The sequence below is a fragment of the Dermacentor variabilis genome, chromosome 2, assembly GCF_050947875.1.
Source record: "Dermacentor variabilis isolate Ectoservices chromosome 2, ASM5094787v1, whole genome shotgun sequence".
NCBI lineage: Eukaryota > Metazoa > Arthropoda > Arachnida > Ixodida > Ixodidae > Dermacentor > Dermacentor variabilis.
Genome location: NC_134569.1, coordinates 274949386 through 274969105, shown reverse-complemented (window position 1 = coordinate 274969105; position 19720 = coordinate 274949386). Strand labels below are relative to the sequence as shown.

The window sequence follows — 19720 nt, the reverse complement described above, 5'->3', positions numbered from 1 at the left end:
CTGTTCTTTTTAACTTTTAGGCAACTGTAGTTCTTCAGTTGATTTGCCCAAACTGTACAACAGAAGACATGCCCCTTACCCCATTGCTAATCTTCGGGGAGGGGGTGGGGGGCTCAAACCTTCCAGCCCTCCTCCATAGTCGGCACTTATGGAGGCTGTTCTGTGTCTATGTGATCTGAATCTAGGCGTTTTTGTGGTCCATAGTTTCATAGGACGAAGATGCAGACCTTCCCTGCTGTTCTGCCGTGTCTTTAGCTGGTAGTGTTCAAGCGCACAAGTTGATGGGCTAGTTGATTTGACATACTAAGGTACAGGGAAGGCAAGTTCACTAGAAAAACTTAAAATGGACGCCACAAGTGCTGAACTAACAACTTAGTTTTTATTGCTGACCAAGCACCATATATGATACAGAATATTGGTAGCTGCATTGTTAACCTGCTTGGTTAGACTAGCAAGGCAACTTGGTGCAGAAAAGATGACGTCTATGCCTGCCCTTCTGCCATTCTCCAAGTTATGAAGGAAACGATGTACTATATACGAAATAATTGATACTTTTCCTTTTTCTCTTCTCGAAACTTTAGTTTCATCGCTGCCAGTATTTTTCATATGTTTCACGAGGTTGTCCGCAACAGATGAAAGGAGGCACTTATGGTTTCCCTCATCAATAAGTGAGAAGTCTATGTATGAAAGCTAGTTTCACCCATGTGGTAGCATGACTTGGGCAGTTAACAGAACTTGATCGTGTAACCGTTCTTTTTACAAGCTTACAGTGTGCTTAACTATAGGGGAGTAATGGTTTTATGCCTCAGGGTTGGTTGGCCCAGCACACACATTGAGAAGTACAATGCCAAATCTAAGAACCTTATGAAGCCATTCTGGGGCAGTTCGTGTGTGACAACTAGAAGCTTGAGGTTTCGAGAAAACATGCTCAGTGCGTTACATACATGAAAAGGTCAGTCCCGGTTGTCGCAGTTTAAGAAGCACTAAATAATCGTCCACATTATCAAAAACAGGTCAAACACGCAATCTCTTTAACAGTTCAGGCATCTTTCTGTCTTGTTAGGCCATATATATATATATATATATATATATATATATATATATATATATATATATATATATATATATATATATACATATATATATACATTATAATGTATTTTAAGTTCGTCATCAGCCTGGTTACAGACACTGCAGTGCAAAGGCCTCTCCCATACTTCTCCAACTACCCCGGTCATGTACTAATTGTGGCCATGTTGTCCCTGCAAACTTCTTAATCTCATCCGCCCACCTAACTTTCTGCGGCCCCCTGCTACGCTTCCCTTCCCTTGGAATCCAGTCTGTAACCCTCAATGACCATCGGTTATATTCCCTCCTCATTGCGTGTCTTGCCCATGCCCATTTCTTTTTCTTGATTTCAACTAAGATGTCATTAACTCGCGTTTGTTCCCTCACCCAATCTGCTCTTTTCTTATCCCTTAACGTTACACCCATCATTCTTCTTTCTAAGCTTGTTGCGTCGTTCTCAATTTAGGTAGAACCCTTTTCGTAAGCCTCCAGGTTTCTGCCCCGTACGTGAGTACCCGTAAGACACAGCTGGTTATACACTTTTCTCTTGAGGGATAATGGCAACCTGCTGTTCATGATCTGAGAATGCCTGCCAAATGCACCTCAGCCCATTCTTATTCTTCTGATTATTTCAGTCTCATGATCCTGATCCGCAGTCACTACCTGTCCTAAGTAGATGTATTCCCTTACCACTTCCAGTGCCTCGCTACCTATCGTACACTGCTGTTCTTTTCCGAGACTGTTAAACTTTACTATAGTTTTCTGCAGATTAATTTTTAGACCCACCCTTCTGCTTTGCCTCTCCAGGTCAATGAGCATGCATTGTAATTGGTCTCCTGAGTTACTAAGCAAGGCAATATCATCAGCAAATCGCAAGTTACTGAGGTATTCTCCATTAACTCTTATCCCCAATTCTTCCCAATCCAGGTCTCTGAATACCTCCTGTAAACATGCTGTGAATAGCATTAGAGAGATCGTATCTCCCTGCCTGATGCCTTTCTTTATTGGGATCTGGTTGCTTTCTTTACGGAGGACTACGGTGGCTGTGGAGCCGCTATAGATATCTTTCCATATTTTTATATACGGCTTGTCTACACACCGATTCCGTAACGCCTCCATGACTGCTGAGGTTTCGACTGAATCAAACGCTTTCTCGTAATCAATGAAAGCTATATATAAAGGTTGGTTATATTCCGCACATTTCTCTATCACCTGATTGATAGTGTGAATATGGTCTATTGTTGAGTAGCTGTTACGGAATTCTGCCTGGTCCTTTCGTTGACTGAAGTCGTGGGTGTTCCTGTTTCTATTTGCAATTACCTTAGTAAATACTTTGTAGCCAACAGACAGTAAGCTGATTGGCCTATAATTTTTCACGTCTTTGGCGTCCCCTTTCTTATGGATTAGGATTATGTTAGCGTTCTTCCAAGATTCCGGTACGCTCGAGGTCATGAGGCGTTGCGTATAGAGGATGGCCAGTTTTTCTTGAACAATCTGTCCACCATCCTTCAACAAATCTGCTGTTACCTGATCCTCCCCAGCTGCCTTCCCCCTTTGCATAGCTCCCAAGGCTTTCTTTACTTCTTCTGGCGTTACTTGTGGGATTTCAAATTCCTGTAGACTATTCTCTCTTCCATTATCGTCGTGGGTGCCACTATTTTAAGTTGATAAATAAATAATTATTGGTGTTTTTGATGCTGTCTATTGTTTCTTCACCTTACTGATACGGTCGACTTCTGTTAATTTGACCCTTACAGGAGCAATGAAAATGATGGAATTATGCGGCAGGTTAAGTGAAACAAGTGGTAAAGAAAAAAGGACGTTAAAACACACTGCTGATTCTGGTACCATTTCCTGACTCTTAACAACTCCCCGAATAAAATGTGCGCCTGCTTTCTATGCGTTCAAAGTACAAAACGAACATAGAAATGACATTAAAGTTTGTAAACGAAGTAGAAATTTAACAGGCACCCGATTTTCTAACGAGAAAAATGGGCAAGGGTCTAATATATGTTTCACAGTGGCAGCCGTTTTCCTGGAATCTGCCTCGCTACACGTTTTTCCTCGCTTTGCCTCAATACCGTCGTGTTTTGCAGCAAAGCATGCGAATACCGCGAATGCAGTTTTCGGTTCAATTTTCCTGAAAAAGAAAAAAACAAGACGCGCTTTAGAATGGGGTAAATACAGTAATGAGACATTGTGCGCTACCATTATTGCTTGGGAATCTTCCTAGGTCAAGCCAAAGACAGGCATTTCCGATGGATGACTTGACGTGTGCTGAATGCATTTACTGTCCTCTAAGTTTTGCCGAAATGGATTCTGCCACTAAAGAGACCGCTATTGGGGTCTGCATAGGGGGCAGGCGCATGCATGCTATCTGGTCAAGTTTGAATTATCCGGCAAAGGCCAATCTTAGAATCAAAACAAAGAAAATTTGGGCCCATAAAAGTTAACCGTTAATTACGATACTGCCTAATGTGAAATTTGAGTGCAGCTCTATACATGTTTTAATTTTGCGATATATTGGCTGGTGTAGACAATTTGTCTCATGCGGCACGTGGCAAATGGAGTGAAGTGCGGTTTGACTGCCTCACTAATCTGGGGATTGTGAGAGCCAACGCGTGGATGAGGCGTGGGTGCGATTCACAGCAGCCGCCTCAGAAAGACCTCCCGCTACTCTGGTGCCATCTTGTAGCCATTGACGCTGCACTACGCTTTTCTGCTCATGCTTTTGCCATACCCTCCTCTGCTTTCATGGTTTCACTGCACCCTCCTCTCCGCCTTCCTCCTCGTGTCTTTCATCCCTCGCAGTGCTGCACATTCGCTTTCATCTTTCCCTGTGCTCGTTCGGCCGGTTACGCCACTGACGCCGCTCGCCACAGGGATTGGTGTCTAAGAGCTGCGCTCTGAAATGCATCAGCATTGGACAGGACTGGGATACATAGCGCAAAAATGACACAGGAAAGCAGGACCTTCGGTCAGGATTGAATTAACTGAAAAATTTAATTAGCCGTAGTTGAATTAAAGGAAGTCTACTGTGTTCTGTATCTATACGAGAGTGGACCCAGAAATAACTGGAATTTTTTTTATAAAAAGCATGGAGGTTATTTTTTTTCAAATACAACTTTAATCACACTCAAAGTACTCTCCATTAAAACTGATGCACTTGTCTAAACGTTAATATCAGTGTTGGCTTCTAATATCATTTGGCTTCTTTTATACCTGCTAGCACCGTCGTGACATTGCGTTTGACTTCGTTGACATTGGCAAAATGCTTGCCTTTCAAGTCCTTTTTCATCTGACGGAACAGGAAGAAGTCCGCAGGAGTGAAATCTGGTGAATAGGTCTGCCTGGGTCAAGGTAGTCGTCTGCATTGAGGCCAAAGATCGGTGAACTCCGACAGCTGTGTGTGCAGGAGCATTGCCATGATGCATGAATCACTTGCCAGAACTCCACAAAGCCAGAAGTTTTTGCACCACACTTCTGCGCAGCCATTTCAACAACTCAAAATTGAATTGTTGGTTCATGGTCTAGTTTTCAGGGCCGAATTGTTAGTGTACGATCCAGTTGATGCCAAAAAAAGCAGATCAGCATCGTCTTCAAATTCAATTTAACCTGATGAGCTTTTTTTGGACGAGGGGATCCAGGTGACTTCCATTGACATCTCTGTTGTTTACTTTTGGCATCGTAGCCATATTACCATGACTTGTCATCCGTGATGATTTTGTCGAAAACTCTGGATCATCTGTGACTGCGTCCTTCATTGCATGACAGGCTTCTACGCAACGATCCCTTGGTTCTCCGGTGAGAAGTCTGGGCATCAACTTAGCAGTCACTTGTCGCATTCCCAAATCGTCGTGCAAATGCACTGAATGGAGCTCCATGATAACCCAGATAAGTGTTAGAGTTGGTCGGTTGTTCTGCATTGATCTTCCCTGATGAGATCACGAATTTTGGGGATGTTGTCCTCAGTTAGCGCACTTCAAGGAAGACAGTAATGGCACTTCAATGGTCATTTCCCCCGTTTTAAACCAAGCAAGCCGTTCGTAAATTTGCTTGTTACTGAAAGATTGTTCTTTGTAAGCTGTTTGCATCATCACTGCAGCTCCTGGTGCATTTTCGCCGAGTAAAAATTTCAGCTTCAAAGCTGCATGTTATTCATGAGAATCTGGCATTTCTTCGTGTAATGAGTACACTACAGACAGGCGCACAGAAATGCTAGAGAAACCACATGAGTGGTTGTCAGTTGATGCCACTTGGCATACTGATTCAGGAGAAGTCTTCCCACAACGGCCTAGCGGTGCAACCTCTGTGGGGATGCGCGACTCTCATGCGTCCCCTGATATGTTGTTTTTCCGCATAGCTCTCGTCTCCTACAATCCGGCTTCACCGCGTGGCCTGCGTGATGCTCGCGGCAGTCGGTCTGGTTGAGGCGCAGTATGAGAGATGGCGCGAGTGTTGCGCTGCTAATGCCGCCTACCGGCGGGTTTACTTCGGCGCGGAAAGACAAGGCGCTTCCTCTTTGGCTGTGGGTCGGCGTGTGGCGTGGACGTCAGCGCGTGCGCCGATTCATGCTTCTGTGAGACCGTCTCACGAAGCCTTCTTAGAATGCGCCACCGTTTGCGTGACCGTATCGTAAATGACCAGGCGTTGGGATCCAGCATGGGGCGAACATATTCGCTCGCTATCCGGTCGCGGTGAGTCGGACTTCCTAGATTTGTCGCGCGCCCATCGGCATGTTTTGTGGATAGCAACTCGGCTAGCAGGCATTGATCTATGCAAGGTGCAATAAATGCCCTTGTGATTGTTTGCACTGTGTTGTCGTTCCTTTGTCCCAAGAGTACAAGGGAGGAGAACCCCACACCTCATACTACAAGTACATGATGTGCAGGAGTATAATTCCAGCTATTTTTGGGTCCTCCCTCGTATATGTCGGTTTGTCAGCAATAAAAACTCAGTTGTTAGTTAGTGGCATCTGTTTCAGGCTTCTTGTGTCTTCATCTTCCCTGTGCCTTAGTAGTAGTGCTCAAGAGGTAACGTGGCACAAAACTCCTGAAGTTGTTTGAAGGCACTTATTGCCGCAAATTCTTACAGTGGACTGCTTACTCTATGCCCGACAGGCATCCCCTTCTCTGCCACCGACATCTAGAGAGGAAAGCTGGCACAACCCACCGGCTCCCAGCACGTATGCACCGCCTGAGCCATGCCCCTTCTACCTCAAGACGGGCGCCTGCCGCTTCGGTGACTGGCAAGTGTCCCTTTTGATTCCCTGGGGCCTGCGTGCACTGCAGTTAGCTGGGGCAGGGGAACGCAGTCAAGGACAGTTTGGGATGGCAGCAGGTCTGGGCCAAGATACTTTGCAAAAGTATCATCATACAAGAGAGTAAGCCGTTAAGTATTTGAGATACAGACGCACGATAGTAGCAAACTAATTGTATCTGATGTGATACTTGTCATTTGTATCTTGTTACTTTGATACGTTAGTTGATTCTTCATTACAGCTCCACTGTAGGGCTGCTGCAAGGTTGCAGCTGTTTACTTACGAATTTTACTTACTTTACTTACCTTTTTTTTTACTTACTTACTTACTTACTTAGCTTTCATTGATTAAACCTTTATCTTTCATAGCTTTCATAGCTTTCAATGATTACAAGAAAGCGTTTGATTCAGTCGAAACCTCAGCAGTCATGGAGGCATTACGGAATCAAGGTGTAGACGAGCCGTATATAAAAATACTGAAAGATATCTATAGCGGCTCCCCAGCCACCGTAGTCCTATATAAGGAAAGCAACAAAATCCCAATAAAGAAAAGTGCCAGGCAGGGAGATACGATCTCTCCAATGCTATTCACAGCGTGTTTACAGGAGGTATTCAGAGACCTGGATTGGGAAGAATTGGGGATAAAAGTTAATGGAGAATACCTTAGTAACTTACGATTTGCTGATGATATTGCCTTGCTTAGTAACTCAGGAGACCAATTACAATGCATGCTCATTGACCTGGAGAGGCAAAGCAGAAGGGTGGGTCTAAAAATTAATCTGCAGAAAACTATAGTAAAGTTTAACAGTCTCGGAAAAGAACAGCAGTTTACGACAGGTTGCGAGGCACTGAAAGTGGTAAGGGAATACATCTACTTAGGACAGGTAGTGACTGCGGATCAAGGTCATGAAACTGAAATAATCAGAAGAATAAGAATGGGCTGGGATGCATTTGGCAGGCATCCTCAAATCATGAACAGCAGGTTGCCATTATCCTTCAAGAGAAAAGTGTATAACCAACTGTGTCTTACCGGTACTCACGTACGAAGCAGAAACCTGGTGGCTTACAAGAAGGGTTCTACTTAAATTGAGGACGACGCAACAAGCTATGGAAAGAAGAATGATGGGTGTAACGTTAAGGGATAAGAAAAGAGCAGATTGGGTGAGGGAACAAACGCGAGCGAGTTAATGACATTTAGTTGAAATCAAGAAAAAGAAATGGGCATTGGCAGGACATGTAATGAGGAGGGAAGATAACCAATGGTCATTAAGGGTTACGGACTGAATTCCAAGGGAAGGGAAGCATAGCAGGGGGCGGCAGAAAGTTAGGTGGGTGGATGAGATTAAGAAGTTTGCAGAGACAACATGGCCACAATTAGTACATGACCGGGGTAGTTGAAGAAGTATGGGAGAGGCGTTTGCCCTGCAGTGAGCATAACCAGGCTGATGATGATGATGATGTCTTCGCAGACCTCGTTCCTTTGAAAAACTTACATTAGAGCAATACAGATACGTCACGTAATCAGTGATTTTTATGTGCCACCATTAACCTTGTTACAATGCATGCTTTATGGTCCAGTCAATGTGTTATTTGGCTACGTGTTCATTTGTACGTGCTCGCAATTTTTCCGCTCTAAGATTTTGTGCATATTCTCCATATTATCCATTGAATAGGTTGCGTGCATTGTATGAACGTAACAATGTTTGTAAAGAGTACATTACGCTGTGTATTTCTTTGTATCTGTAAGACAGCAAATCTGTGTTGAGGGGTGTTGTACCCTCTTCTTTGTAACTAGTGAAAGTTCTGCCTCTATAAATCTGGGGACAAAGAGATACAGTAGAACCCCGTTCATACATATTGAAAAAAAGAAATAAGAAAAACACGAGCAAAAATGTACTATCCGGGAAAATGTACGATCTGAAGTAACTAAAAAATTAGACAGACCCAACTATTGTTCGCATCTACGTAATGCAAAAAGTCGCACAGATTGTTGCGGCACAAGACGCCGACGCTCGTCGAGCTAGTGGTGGTTCGGCGGCCCCCAAGATGCGTCTTGTTGTTTTCCTGTTGCATGGTGCTTTAAGAGGGCGACAGGAAACCAGAACAAAATTGAGCTGGTGGGCGACGCCGGATGCCGCTGAAGCGAAACGTGATGCCCACATCATGCCGCCTGCAGAAAGGAATGTCAACGCGTTTGGATTATCGCATACTAAAAGCATGCAGCACACTACCAATGGCACTACACACCAGGTGCTGTAAAACACTTAGGTGATGATGCTTATCGCAATAGGTTTGACGGCGATAGCTGTGAATGCGGCGCGTAAAGTCCAAGCCAGAGTTTTACTGGTACTGGAACAAGAAACTGTGCGCGCCATCATTTTAGTGGGAAACAGGCAGCTGTATACTGCTCTCGATCGCGCACGCGTCACGCCTTTTCTTCTTCACATGGGATCTAGTGGCCAGAAAACATATGTGATTGGAGTATGCCGCAGGGTACGGCAGTGTGTTTTGGTTATCACCTATTAAAAGCATGCGCTACAGTTCTCACGGTCTCGTACATTGTGAAACAGAGACAAATATGCTTATCGCAATAGGATAGGCAGTGATAGCTGTGAATGCCACATGCGACAACCCCGGAGAATATTTGCTGGAACCGAAATGAGAAACTGAGTGCACGTTGGCGTTTTTACATGAGACGGGCGGGCGGGTATTGATGTGAAGCTGCAGTGGTGGGCATTTATATACTGTTCTTGATTGCTGCCCCTTGCGCATTTTCTTGTTTACACGGGATCTAGCGGCTGGAAAACGTATCATACGGTCGCAGTTTGGTGACCTATTGCATGTTGGTGCTGAAAAATCATATGTTCTGGAAGCATAGGAACCGGTAAAAAATGAGCGTAACTGTATTGTGTAATTTTTTGTGTCATCGAATTGCAAACATTGGCGCCAGGAAAATGTGCATAATGGAAACGTATCAATGAGGTTCTACTGTACTTAGCACCTACAGACCAATTTTGGTAATGTCCCACTCTTGTAAAATGCTTGAAGACATTTTCCTAGCGGTGGGCAGCGCCACCCGGATGGAGAAAGGTAGGTTGAAACTGTGCGAAAAATGAGGACAGCGAAAGAAACACACAACACACCATGAGCGCTCGTGGTGTGTTGTGTGTTTCTTTCGCTGTCCTCGGTTTTCACGCAGTTTTAACCTATCTTCAAGTATGAACCAACTAGCCCTCAAGAATGTCCTACAAAAAGGCAGTATACACAATACGAGCCCAGACTAAGAACTGGTTTATTTTTTTCAAACAGGTGAATAAAAATACAGAAAATGTGATCATGTAATGAAATGACTATGAAAGGGTGTCAGCCTATCTTGCCATTCAAAAACTCTGTTTCTTTGTCATGCAGAGAGATAGTAGTCTGGCTGACGCATGCGCCTAAGTTGACATCCATGAAGTAGGCCTCCACAATCTCGTGATTGATTTGATTTCCGTTTTTATACACTAGTTTGTTTTTTTCTAGAGAGGGTTTGCATGGGCAATTTTGACAATGCGTGGCCAGATCCGAGCCTGTTGCATTCCTGATCCTTGGTGCTCCTTAAGGCGGATGTCTGCCCAAAGTACCTTTCGGCGCACGAAAGTGGGATAACGTAGATCACTCCCACCGAGCATGCCATGAGCTGCCCTGTGTGTTTGATGGGGCACATGGCCTTGGATGCCTGTTTAGGTCTATTGACGAGGATTGCGTATCTTGTTTAAGAAGTTTTTTGCTGAAAAAAACTTGAACACCATATTTCATGGCTGTCTTTTTTAACCCATGCCCCATCTGATGTACATAAGGGACGACTGCAAACTTTTTTACCGTTTCGATCTATTTCTCGGGTGCTTCCCCTTTTTAAATTTTTTTCACTAGCCCTTCACATAATGATACGACAATCGATTTTGGAAAACTGGCCTTCTCTAGATGATTAAGCTTCTGCAAAAAGTGGAATCTCGATGATATGAATCTCACAGGATCACGAAAAATATTCGTATTAGCTGAAATTTGTATCATCTAAACAATTAAAACTAGCTAAATTAAAGAGTCAGAGGTGAACTCGCTCAAGCACACGTACATAAAAAGCATGCACACGTACGTAAAAAGCATTTATTTCTTGAAGAAAAAGTCTAATGTCCTTCTGCTTCTTTTTCTTTGTTAGGTTACTTAGCAGACTTTGTTCAAATCCATAAAAACGCGTGCATGTGTCGTCGCTGATTTCATCCACGGCCATAGCACGCCTCAGAACTTCGAGCGCGTGCAGCATTTCAGCTGCCAACGGTGGTCCTTCGCTGTCGCCCGCGTCTAACACTAAGAACCAACTTTCTAACACAAAGAATGCGGCCCGAAGCACAGCAGCTACTCCGTCCGATGGCACGCAGAAAAGGAGGAAAAGCAACAAAAGCGCCACCGCTTCAAACTCTTCATGCCCAGTCGCGGCCGGTTTTTTAGCCTATGTCGCGGCCTCCGTGCTGTCCGGCGCCGCGTCCGCGCCTCCGCACCAAAAGAGAAAGGGAGAAATTGCGTGACTGCGCGCTGTTCTCTTTTGCGGCCGTCGGTGGGTCGGCGTTTATTAAGGCGAAAGATGGCTCGTGCTCGCGGTCACATTCGTCCGTGAGCTGGAATTGTGCCAACTCTCCTCCACGCAGCAGCGCAACCTCCTCCCCCCCTTAGCAACCGGCGTGCCGGTAGGGGGCGCAGCTGTGCATAGCAACCGTGACGTCACACAGTAGCGGTAGAACAAGCGCGCGTCGGCGGTGGCAGCTGCACCGCCCCTCCTTCACCAGACGTCTCGTTGCAGTCAAGTGAGTGAGATGCATGGCTCCGAAGTGGCCCAGTGATTCCGCGCGAAGCGGTTTGGGGAAGCGGCAGCGGACGCCGGATTCCCCCAACACCAAACGCCAGAAGTACAAGGAGCGCATGCGACGACTGAACATGTCACCTGATGCGAAGGCAAGGGAGGCAAAATGGAAACGCCAACAGTGACTGATTAGATCGCCGGGTACCAAAGGCAGGGAAGCAGAATGAAAGCAACAGCAGTGAGAGGCGATATCGCCGAAAACCAAAGTGAATGAATTGGAGTGCAAACGGCAACAGCGTCTGGCTTTCGCCAAGTACACTTTAGAATTTCCCAAGTGTCTTCGGTAATTTTTGTATCAACCGACACGGGTCGCAAATTGATTCGTAACAACCGTTCTCTAGAATGTTGCAAAGTAATGGGGCTTGGCCGGGACCACAAAATAGTTCGTAACATCCGGAAATTCGTATTAGCCGTGATCATATCATCGAGATTCCACTGTATTGTCTACAAACATATATAATTAGATTTCTAGAGTATAATAATCTATTAAATAGTGTTCAGCATGGTTTCCGGCTTGGATACAGTACTGTAACTCAGCTGTCAGAACTCAACCGTGATATTTCTTTACAACTGGATTTAGGCAATCAGATTGATTCAACATTTATAGATTTTTTGAAAGCACCTTTTGTTCTAACTCAAGGCAATTTTGTATAACAAAAACATAATTGAATGGATAAGCAGCTTCCTTTCTAACTGCTCACAGTTCGAAAGCTTTCATCTGCTGTCCCTCAGCTCCTCTGTTATTCCTCATTTGTATAAAGGACTTAACAAATAATTTGCTCTCCAGTAAAAGCTTGTTTATTCGAATTCCGCGAGGATGCTATGAAAATTCGAATTATACAAAATTCAAACTAATGAAAGTCAGAGAAAAAAATAGCTCAGTTAAGGCCGCCTGTATATAACCCAGCGTGGCGTGAGCATGCACACACATGCTACGTTACGTTGGCGTGAACTGCAATGTCTATCCTTCAAATCACTGGTGCAGCCTACGTAACCGGACACGTCTAATACAGTCCAACATGCCTGACATCGAGGTGGCTCTTGCTCCATCCGCGCATTTGTCGTGCCGACTGGCACGGAGAAAGAAAGAATGTCGCAGTTTTGTCCTAAAAGCGAAGCATCGATTGCGATAGCAAATTCGTAGATAGCTGTACCAAGTAAGGGTAGTGGTTTTATCAACTCTATAAACTTGTAAACATTCACTTACTAACTAAATTAACAAGTACTGTGTCATGCGTGTACAGGTAAACATGAACACACATCGCTTGATGAAAGCCGAAGCTGTCTGTGAAAACGCTGGAGTTAGGAATCGCGGCGAAAGCCGCGAGCCAATTGACCTCCGTGCATCTGTTGCTTCAATGCATACGAAATGTAGAAAGCACGTATATGAAGCTACCGGCACTACATGCACTCTGCAAACATTGCAGATTGCTTTGAAGATGAGGCCCATGCTGACGTGCACTTTGGTCATCTACCTCACAGATCGCTTTCAAGATATAGAGAATAACCCTCCCCCTCCGCCTCACCCCCGTGCCTCGCGTGCGACAGGAGTGGGTGAGCATCCACCCCGCCTTCTAGTGTCCCTGTATATGCTCCCGCAGGGAGCAGAGTTGCGCATAGGTCCATTTTATGTTCTAACTCTGCAGTGAAGACACTCCTAGCATGCGCAGGAGGCAAAGCCGTGCGGTGTTCAATTTGCTTTTTGTTTGCTGGTCGCGAGCTGCATGCAGCAGTTGTTCGCAAGTGCTGAGCAAGATGACACTATTTAATGCAGACTATGTTCGAACCATCGGCGTAGCCAGAAGGGGAGGTAGGGTACCAACCCCCCCAAATTTTTAGTTTGTATGTGCATATATTCACGCACATATGTACATACAGCTAGTATGACCTCCCTTGATCCCCTAAAATAAAATCTTGACGACGCCCGTGGCTTCAACAGCTCGAAAGTTCGCGTCCAAATGCGCATTACCTTGCAACAAAAAGCGGTGCAATGTTTTTCAGCTTGCATATTAAGTTTTCTCGCAGAGGCCGGAAGGCAAGAGATGTTTTAAAGGATGTTTAAAGAAAACTTCACACACGTATGATGGAGACTTATGTGAGTGCATTTTGGCTTTCGAAACCAGCCATTTAATGCTCGTCACCAAGAGAACTATCATGCCTGCAGTTACGTCACTGGTCGTTAACAGGACGTCATTTGTCACTTACTGTTGTTCACAGCAGCTGCATGTTTTCGATATATCCGGTGCAGACACTTAGATTTGAATGCATTTCAAATGTTCATACGCGCACATTTTATACAAAGCTCATTTTTACGAATCACTCATACCACATACTAAACAGCTACTTCGTAGCAGCAAATCTGCACTTGGAAAAAGGTTCAAGGTGCAACGAGCTTCTAGATCAAATTTATTCCGTACAAGGGAATGGATGAGCAATGGCTGGTGGCAGCAAGGGAAGAGTGCTGGTTCTTGGAGCCTTGGGGGCAGAATTGAAAGCCACTGGAAAGGCAACACGCTATTAAAGGGACACTGAAGGCAAATACTGTGCCAAGCTAAAGTGATAGATTAGTGCTCGGGTACATCTAAGGCGTCAATATTATCACGAACAGAGTCATAATAATCGAGAAATTAAGGTAAATGCAAAACATGATTAGAGACTCCCCCAGGACATTCAAGCACTGGCCCGATGATGAGAGCACTGCTCAGTTAAATTTTGCCACTAGCCCTCAACTACTCGCTGCAAAAAACGTCCTTGTGTTGTATTATAAGATGAAATGAAATGCTACTTGTCCGGTTCTATTTCATTTTTAGAAAAAAAAGAACTCGTTGACAACGACGCGGGTGGTCGAACGGTTTCATTTGCGCTCGACTCTGCACCAGCCAAGCTTTCGCATTTCGGTACTTTCCTGATCGCGTAGTGCTGTGCTGGTTTTACATACTTACGTCCGTTGCCGAATATTGCAAAATTAAAAACATGTCAAAAGGTTATCAACCGAGAATGCTGCCCTAGCACGTATGGAAAGCGTGAAAGCATGTGGAAGATTGAACCGATTAGTCATCAGACACACACACAGTTTGGAGTTTTGCTTACGTGCGAGTACACAAGTTTTCTCATGTGCCTGTTGTTGGGTTTCCAGTTTTGCGCAGGTTGTCATATCATGCCGACACTCGGTTGAGGATGATGCTACAGATGCTGCTGTACTTGTGCCTATGTTTGTGGATGTGTTGCATGGCATCACATTTGGAGATTTGTCTATACAGGCAATGTTGTCAAAGGTGACCTCCTTGCAATTGTTGCTTCACTTGAAAGACAGGTCTTGCTGCTTGGCTCAAGGAAAATCTATACAAGATGTTGACAGATTTTTTTTTAAAGACTGTAAATGAGGAAAGAACATTTTAGCTTGCTGGCATGCACCAATCGTTGTACACGGTACACTAAATCTCTTCAAGAAAGCATGATTGGTTTCTGCAATTCAGTATACTTTTTTGGTGGTTTTAGTTTTCGAGTCCTGCACAGCTTAAACTGAAGCTCCTCGCAACTTGTTCGTGTGAGACTGCGTATTGTGGGCACAATTTTTGTTGGTCGGATTAGACAGCGCTTGGTTTACAGAATGTTTTCGCATGCTCCCGTGAAAGTTGTATAGTCGGGGTTCCACTGTGTACCATTTTAGCTATTTATCACACTCTGAAAGGGTGCCTGGAGAGGGCTTCACTGGTGCCCATTTGGGGAACCAATGCCTTCTTTGTTGTGTAACTTGATCTCTGTGGGGTGCTTGAAGATATGCTTTCTGTGTGAAGGAAGTGTACCCTACAGTGTGAAAGACACTCGCCCCATGCACGTGGGGTCACTGAGCTGAGCAGGCAGGCTGCCAACCGCAGGTGCTCCCGCGCACACCCACGTCCCGTCGTGAGCCGCACGTTGCTGCTGCGTGGCCTGTACAGCCACCTGTCCCTGGAGCAGCACCATGGCGATGACAGCCTCGAGACAGACGAGCGTGAGCTGCAGGCACACTTCGAGGCCTTCTTCTGGGATGTGCTCGAGGAACTACGTCGTGCTGGCACAGTCTGCCAACTGCGCGTGTGCCGAAACCTTGAGCCACATCTACGCGGAAATGTCTACGTCCAGTATTCCAGGTTTGTAGGTGTTCGGGTTAAACTTTAGTTTAAATGAAAATGTTTTTCTTATCTTATAAGTATAGTGTAAAAAAAGACCTCTCACGGGGTTCAATTGAGCCCTGAAGCAATCTTCCCTGAGGAATGCTTTGTGGTGTGGTGCCTCCAAAGGGATAAAAATTTGATGGAATCATCTAGCATGAATGCTGGCACAGCTACTGGGTGGCTGTTGTCAAACACTATTGGGGCACTGGTGAACGGCACCAGAAATGGCAGCAGTAATAGCACTGGCATGTGATGCAGACGATGAGGCGAAGGCGCAAGTGGCACTTCCAGTGGTTTCACACTGCGGATTTTAAAGCCCGATGAACCGGAAAACACATTTTTTTGTGTGTGCTTTTGACAGGTGTTGCAGCTTGTATGAGGTCAAGTCACATTCGTGACATCAGGTAGTATATAAAACAGGAAAATTAGTGCAAATTTCAAAGCAAGTGCTCCCCGCAAACGAAGCTCTCTGCGGCAAGACATGGAAATCTAATAGTTACGTTGCAGATATTCTGCCCTGCATGCTAAGATTGCTGTGCATTTAATCCTGAATGTCTCTGCTTTCTTTCTTTTTCTTGCTGTTTTGCTGACTGCGCATGTGTTCAGTATGTTCCCATACTCTGTCCATTTTTTATTGCAATGCTTTGGCAATTCTAATGTCTTACAATCCAGATAATCTTCAGTCTTATTCTACCCGCTGTGGTTGCTCAGTGGCTATGGTGTTGGGCTGCTGAGCATGAGGTCGCGGGATCGAATCCCGGCCACGGCAGCCGCATTTCGATGGGGGTGAAATGCGAAAATACCCATGTACTTAGATTTAGGTGCACATTAAGAACCCCAGATGGTCGAAATTTCCGGAGTCCTCCACGAAATTGGAGGACTCCGGAAAGTGGTTTTGACATGTAAAACCGCATAATTAAAAAAAAAAAAAATCTTAGTCTGCTTCACAGTTTGGCATGACGAGGTCTGGCGGTGGCTAGTGCATGTGTAAGGCCGGCATTGAAGCGAAGAAACCACTGCGTTGGTGTTCGCTGTTGATGCAGAGCGCACAGACTTGTGTACCAGATGCTGCCAGGGCTGAGAATTGCAAGGAAGAAAAATATACCCTAAAATAAAAGACAGCTACTGAGAAGACTGCAAATCCCTGTGTTTGCCTTCGGTGCCCAAGCTCTGGAGCCGTCGCACTTGTGAAGGTGAAGGCAACCTTATATGGAATACAGAGCTCTTGCAAATGAGCGGCTATTTTATTTGTGTTAGAATGACCAGACAAAGGCAAAGCAATGTTGTAAATGTGCATATTGTTGCCTACGAACCACTCATGCTTTCCATGTGTGTGATGAAGGGAGCAGAATGGTCTCACCAGCTTTGGGGAACTGCTTGTGCACCAAAGAAAGCAGCATGTTTCTCTGGATTCAGTGCCACATTGTACTTCGACAATGCAAAACATAAGAAAATACGAAACATAATCAACAAGCCTAGTTGGCAGCTGCGCCTGCTGCACCTGGCCCAGCCATCACATGTCGTTACATTTGCGGTGCCACTGCAAGGTGTCACTGGTCCAAACTCCTCCTGCACCCGGTCTCTATTCTGGTGTTTATGTGGCCGATTGTTTACTCATCTGTTTCTATCAGTGTTTGTGCATCGCTGCCTTGTCTGTTCCAGTATGTCACCAGCTTCAGTGTTCTTCCTACTGGTGTAGCTGATGACGTCTACTTTCAGTAGCAACAACTTGCAGCAGCATTTGGAGAAGGTTCCCACTGGTTGCCAAATTCCTGCTGCATTGGCCACCAACTTTTTGCCAGAGTTTGGCAAGTGTCAGATGGTTCCTTGATAGTGGATCACACCACCCTGACAGACCTGCAAAGCTGTGCAGGCATATTTCATGATCGTGCATAAGGCTAACTTAAGGGGAGACGTGGGAATAACAAAAAATCGCAAAATAGTCTATTTTCAGAAAAGTGCGTTTTTCGCTACATTTATACATTCAAGTATCCCTCTGCAAAATGTAGAAGGTAAATTTAATTGGAAAATAATGAGAATCTGTGCTTATATGGGCCAGGGTGGACGCTAAATTAGTGAAAATAGGGCCAAAACGTCAAGCCGTTGCCATTTGTAAGCTCGGTGGCCGGCGGCCACCATCTTGGGCTTCCTTGGAAACAATTTTTTTTTTGTATTTTGCACCATTTCAAAATGGTGCCAGTGAGGACAGCACCTCCTCTAACTAGATGTCTGCGATGTGAGCCAAAAACCGCCTGCCATTTCCTCTCCCTTTTACACCTGTCCACTTTGCACTGGCTTGCGGAGGACGGTTGCAACACACCAGAGGCTGAGCCACTGGCACCACCGGTAAAACTCCAGCAGACAATGACCGCACATTGTGTTCTGTGTGCAAGTACACAAAATTCATGCTATTTCTTCATTCCCACAGCTTAGCACCATACGTCTTGCCCAGTAATGTGCCATTGCTGCATGCCACAAGGCTCGTCTAGTCAGAGAGAAAAAGACCTGGGTGTGTCTTTCCACAAGATACCTTCTGACAGCAGTTTGCATGATCAGTGGCTATGGCAGTTTCGAGTAAGGATGAATTGCCATCGAGTTACCCTGTTGTGCTCTGTAGTGTGCAGTCAGGACTTCCACACTCTGGACTTCAGGAAAGGCTTATGTAGTGGCTGCTGAAGCCACTTGTCATGCCCAGTGTTTTGACATCTTTTGATCAACACAGACATTCCTAGACCACAGCCTCTTGCACCGGCCGTGAGCACGGAAGCCACCGACCCAGCCTGCCGGCAGCAAGCTGCACCGACAGAAGTCATGTGACTCCAGCGGTACGGTTGCCAGTGCCACCCCGCGGTTCTGACTCGCAAACGTGGCAGAGCACTTTCAGTGGGAAAGGAAGCGATGTCGCTGGCATCTAGTTAGAGAATGCGCTGTTGAGGGGGAACCGACACCGTTGCTTCATTTCTTAGGGACGTGTTCATGCCGCTGATTGACCAAAGCATGCACAACCCCCATACCTCACTCGTATTAGTCTGGTGCGTTTGGTGAGTTGATTCTCACGCACTCGACCTGGTCGCTCTTGCATTTCACTGTGTTTGTTTCTCTTTGTGGATTCATCGCACCGCTATTTACGTTTGTTCGGCCGCTTGTTTCTCGACAGCATTTGATAACGTATTTTTTGCTGCCTGAATGGCTGGAGGAGATTGTTGTCTCAAGGTTACTTTGTGTCAAGTCTTCGGCGAGACACGAAAGTGGTCATGGAATGTGCCACACGAGGCGGTCAGGCCTGTCATGCTCCCGGAGTTGCTGATTGCTGGTCTGCCTGGAGGTTCTGCCGGATCGAGTTCCAAGCTGCAATCCGGCACGTCTAGTGTCAGCACTTCATCTGCCCACGCCTTGTGTGTTGGCATGGACTCTGTAAACGCTGTTTCCTCCATGACTGAAGAAAGTAGCATGCACGCAGTGATTGCTGGTAACACGATAACAGGCCTGGTGTCACAGTCTGCAACGGAGCAAAAGTTCGAGCTGCTGGGTGTCAACACGAAAGAGAACATCAAGGACAATGGAACTGAATTTGCAATCATGGATTTATCTGTTGTACAAGAGTTTCTTGGAATTGTGCTATCATAAGAAGCCAACAAACACTTACACCAAGGACAACATAGGGGAAATTACTTGTGCTTAATAAATGAAATAAAGAAATGATAAATTAATGAAAATGAAAGTGGATGAAAAAACTTGCCGCAGGTGGGGAACGATCCCACAACCTTCGCATTTCGCCTGCGATGCTCTGCCAATTGACCCACCACGGCGCCGTTTCCCCATCCACTTTCTTGGGTATTTAATAATTAATAAAGGGAAAATCGGACATACACCCGTTCGTAGCAATTGCTACAAAGGAAACCCATATGGGTTCCTCGAAAGAAAAGCCTCAGAGTTGAAGAAAAATTTGTCCTGGTCCGGGACTCGAGCCCGGGACCACCACCTTTCCGGGGCAGCCGCTGTACCATCTGAGCTAACCGGAGGCTAGCAGATGGCAGGGCGAAGTGCTTGATGTAGTAGTTTTGCTGAAGCCCGCAAAGTGGAGAGAATTAATTAATAAAGGGAAAATCGGACATCCACCCGTTCATAGCAATTGCTACAAAGGAAACCCAATCCTTTTCTTTCGAGGAACCCATATGGGTTTCCTTTGTAGCAGTTGCTACGAACGGGTGGATGTCCGATTTTCCCTTTATTAATTACTTCTCTCCACCTTGCGGGCTTCCACAGAACTACTACGTCAAACTCTTAGCTATTTATGCTTCCTTGTAGAACTTTGGGAGTGTTGGCCAGCGCCACCACT

The 19720-nt window shown here is 45.5% G+C and overlaps 1 protein-coding gene across 2 annotated transcripts in view; it reads left to right on the top strand.

Annotated features, from left to right (window-relative positions):
* Positions 1–19720, top strand: part of LOC142573308 (U2 small nuclear ribonucleoprotein auxiliary factor 35 kDa subunit-related protein 2-like) — a 234685-nt gene that overhangs the window by 145879 nt on the left and 69086 nt on the right. For both annotated transcript variants that reach the window (XM_075682983.1, XM_075682984.1), the window contains exons 6-7: positions 6189–6316; positions 15103–15357. In XM_075682983.1, coding sequence (XP_075539098.1) covers positions 6189–6316; positions 15103–15357 — 383 coding nt within the window. The remainder of the gene's footprint in view (positions 1–6188; positions 6317–15102; positions 15358–19720) is intronic.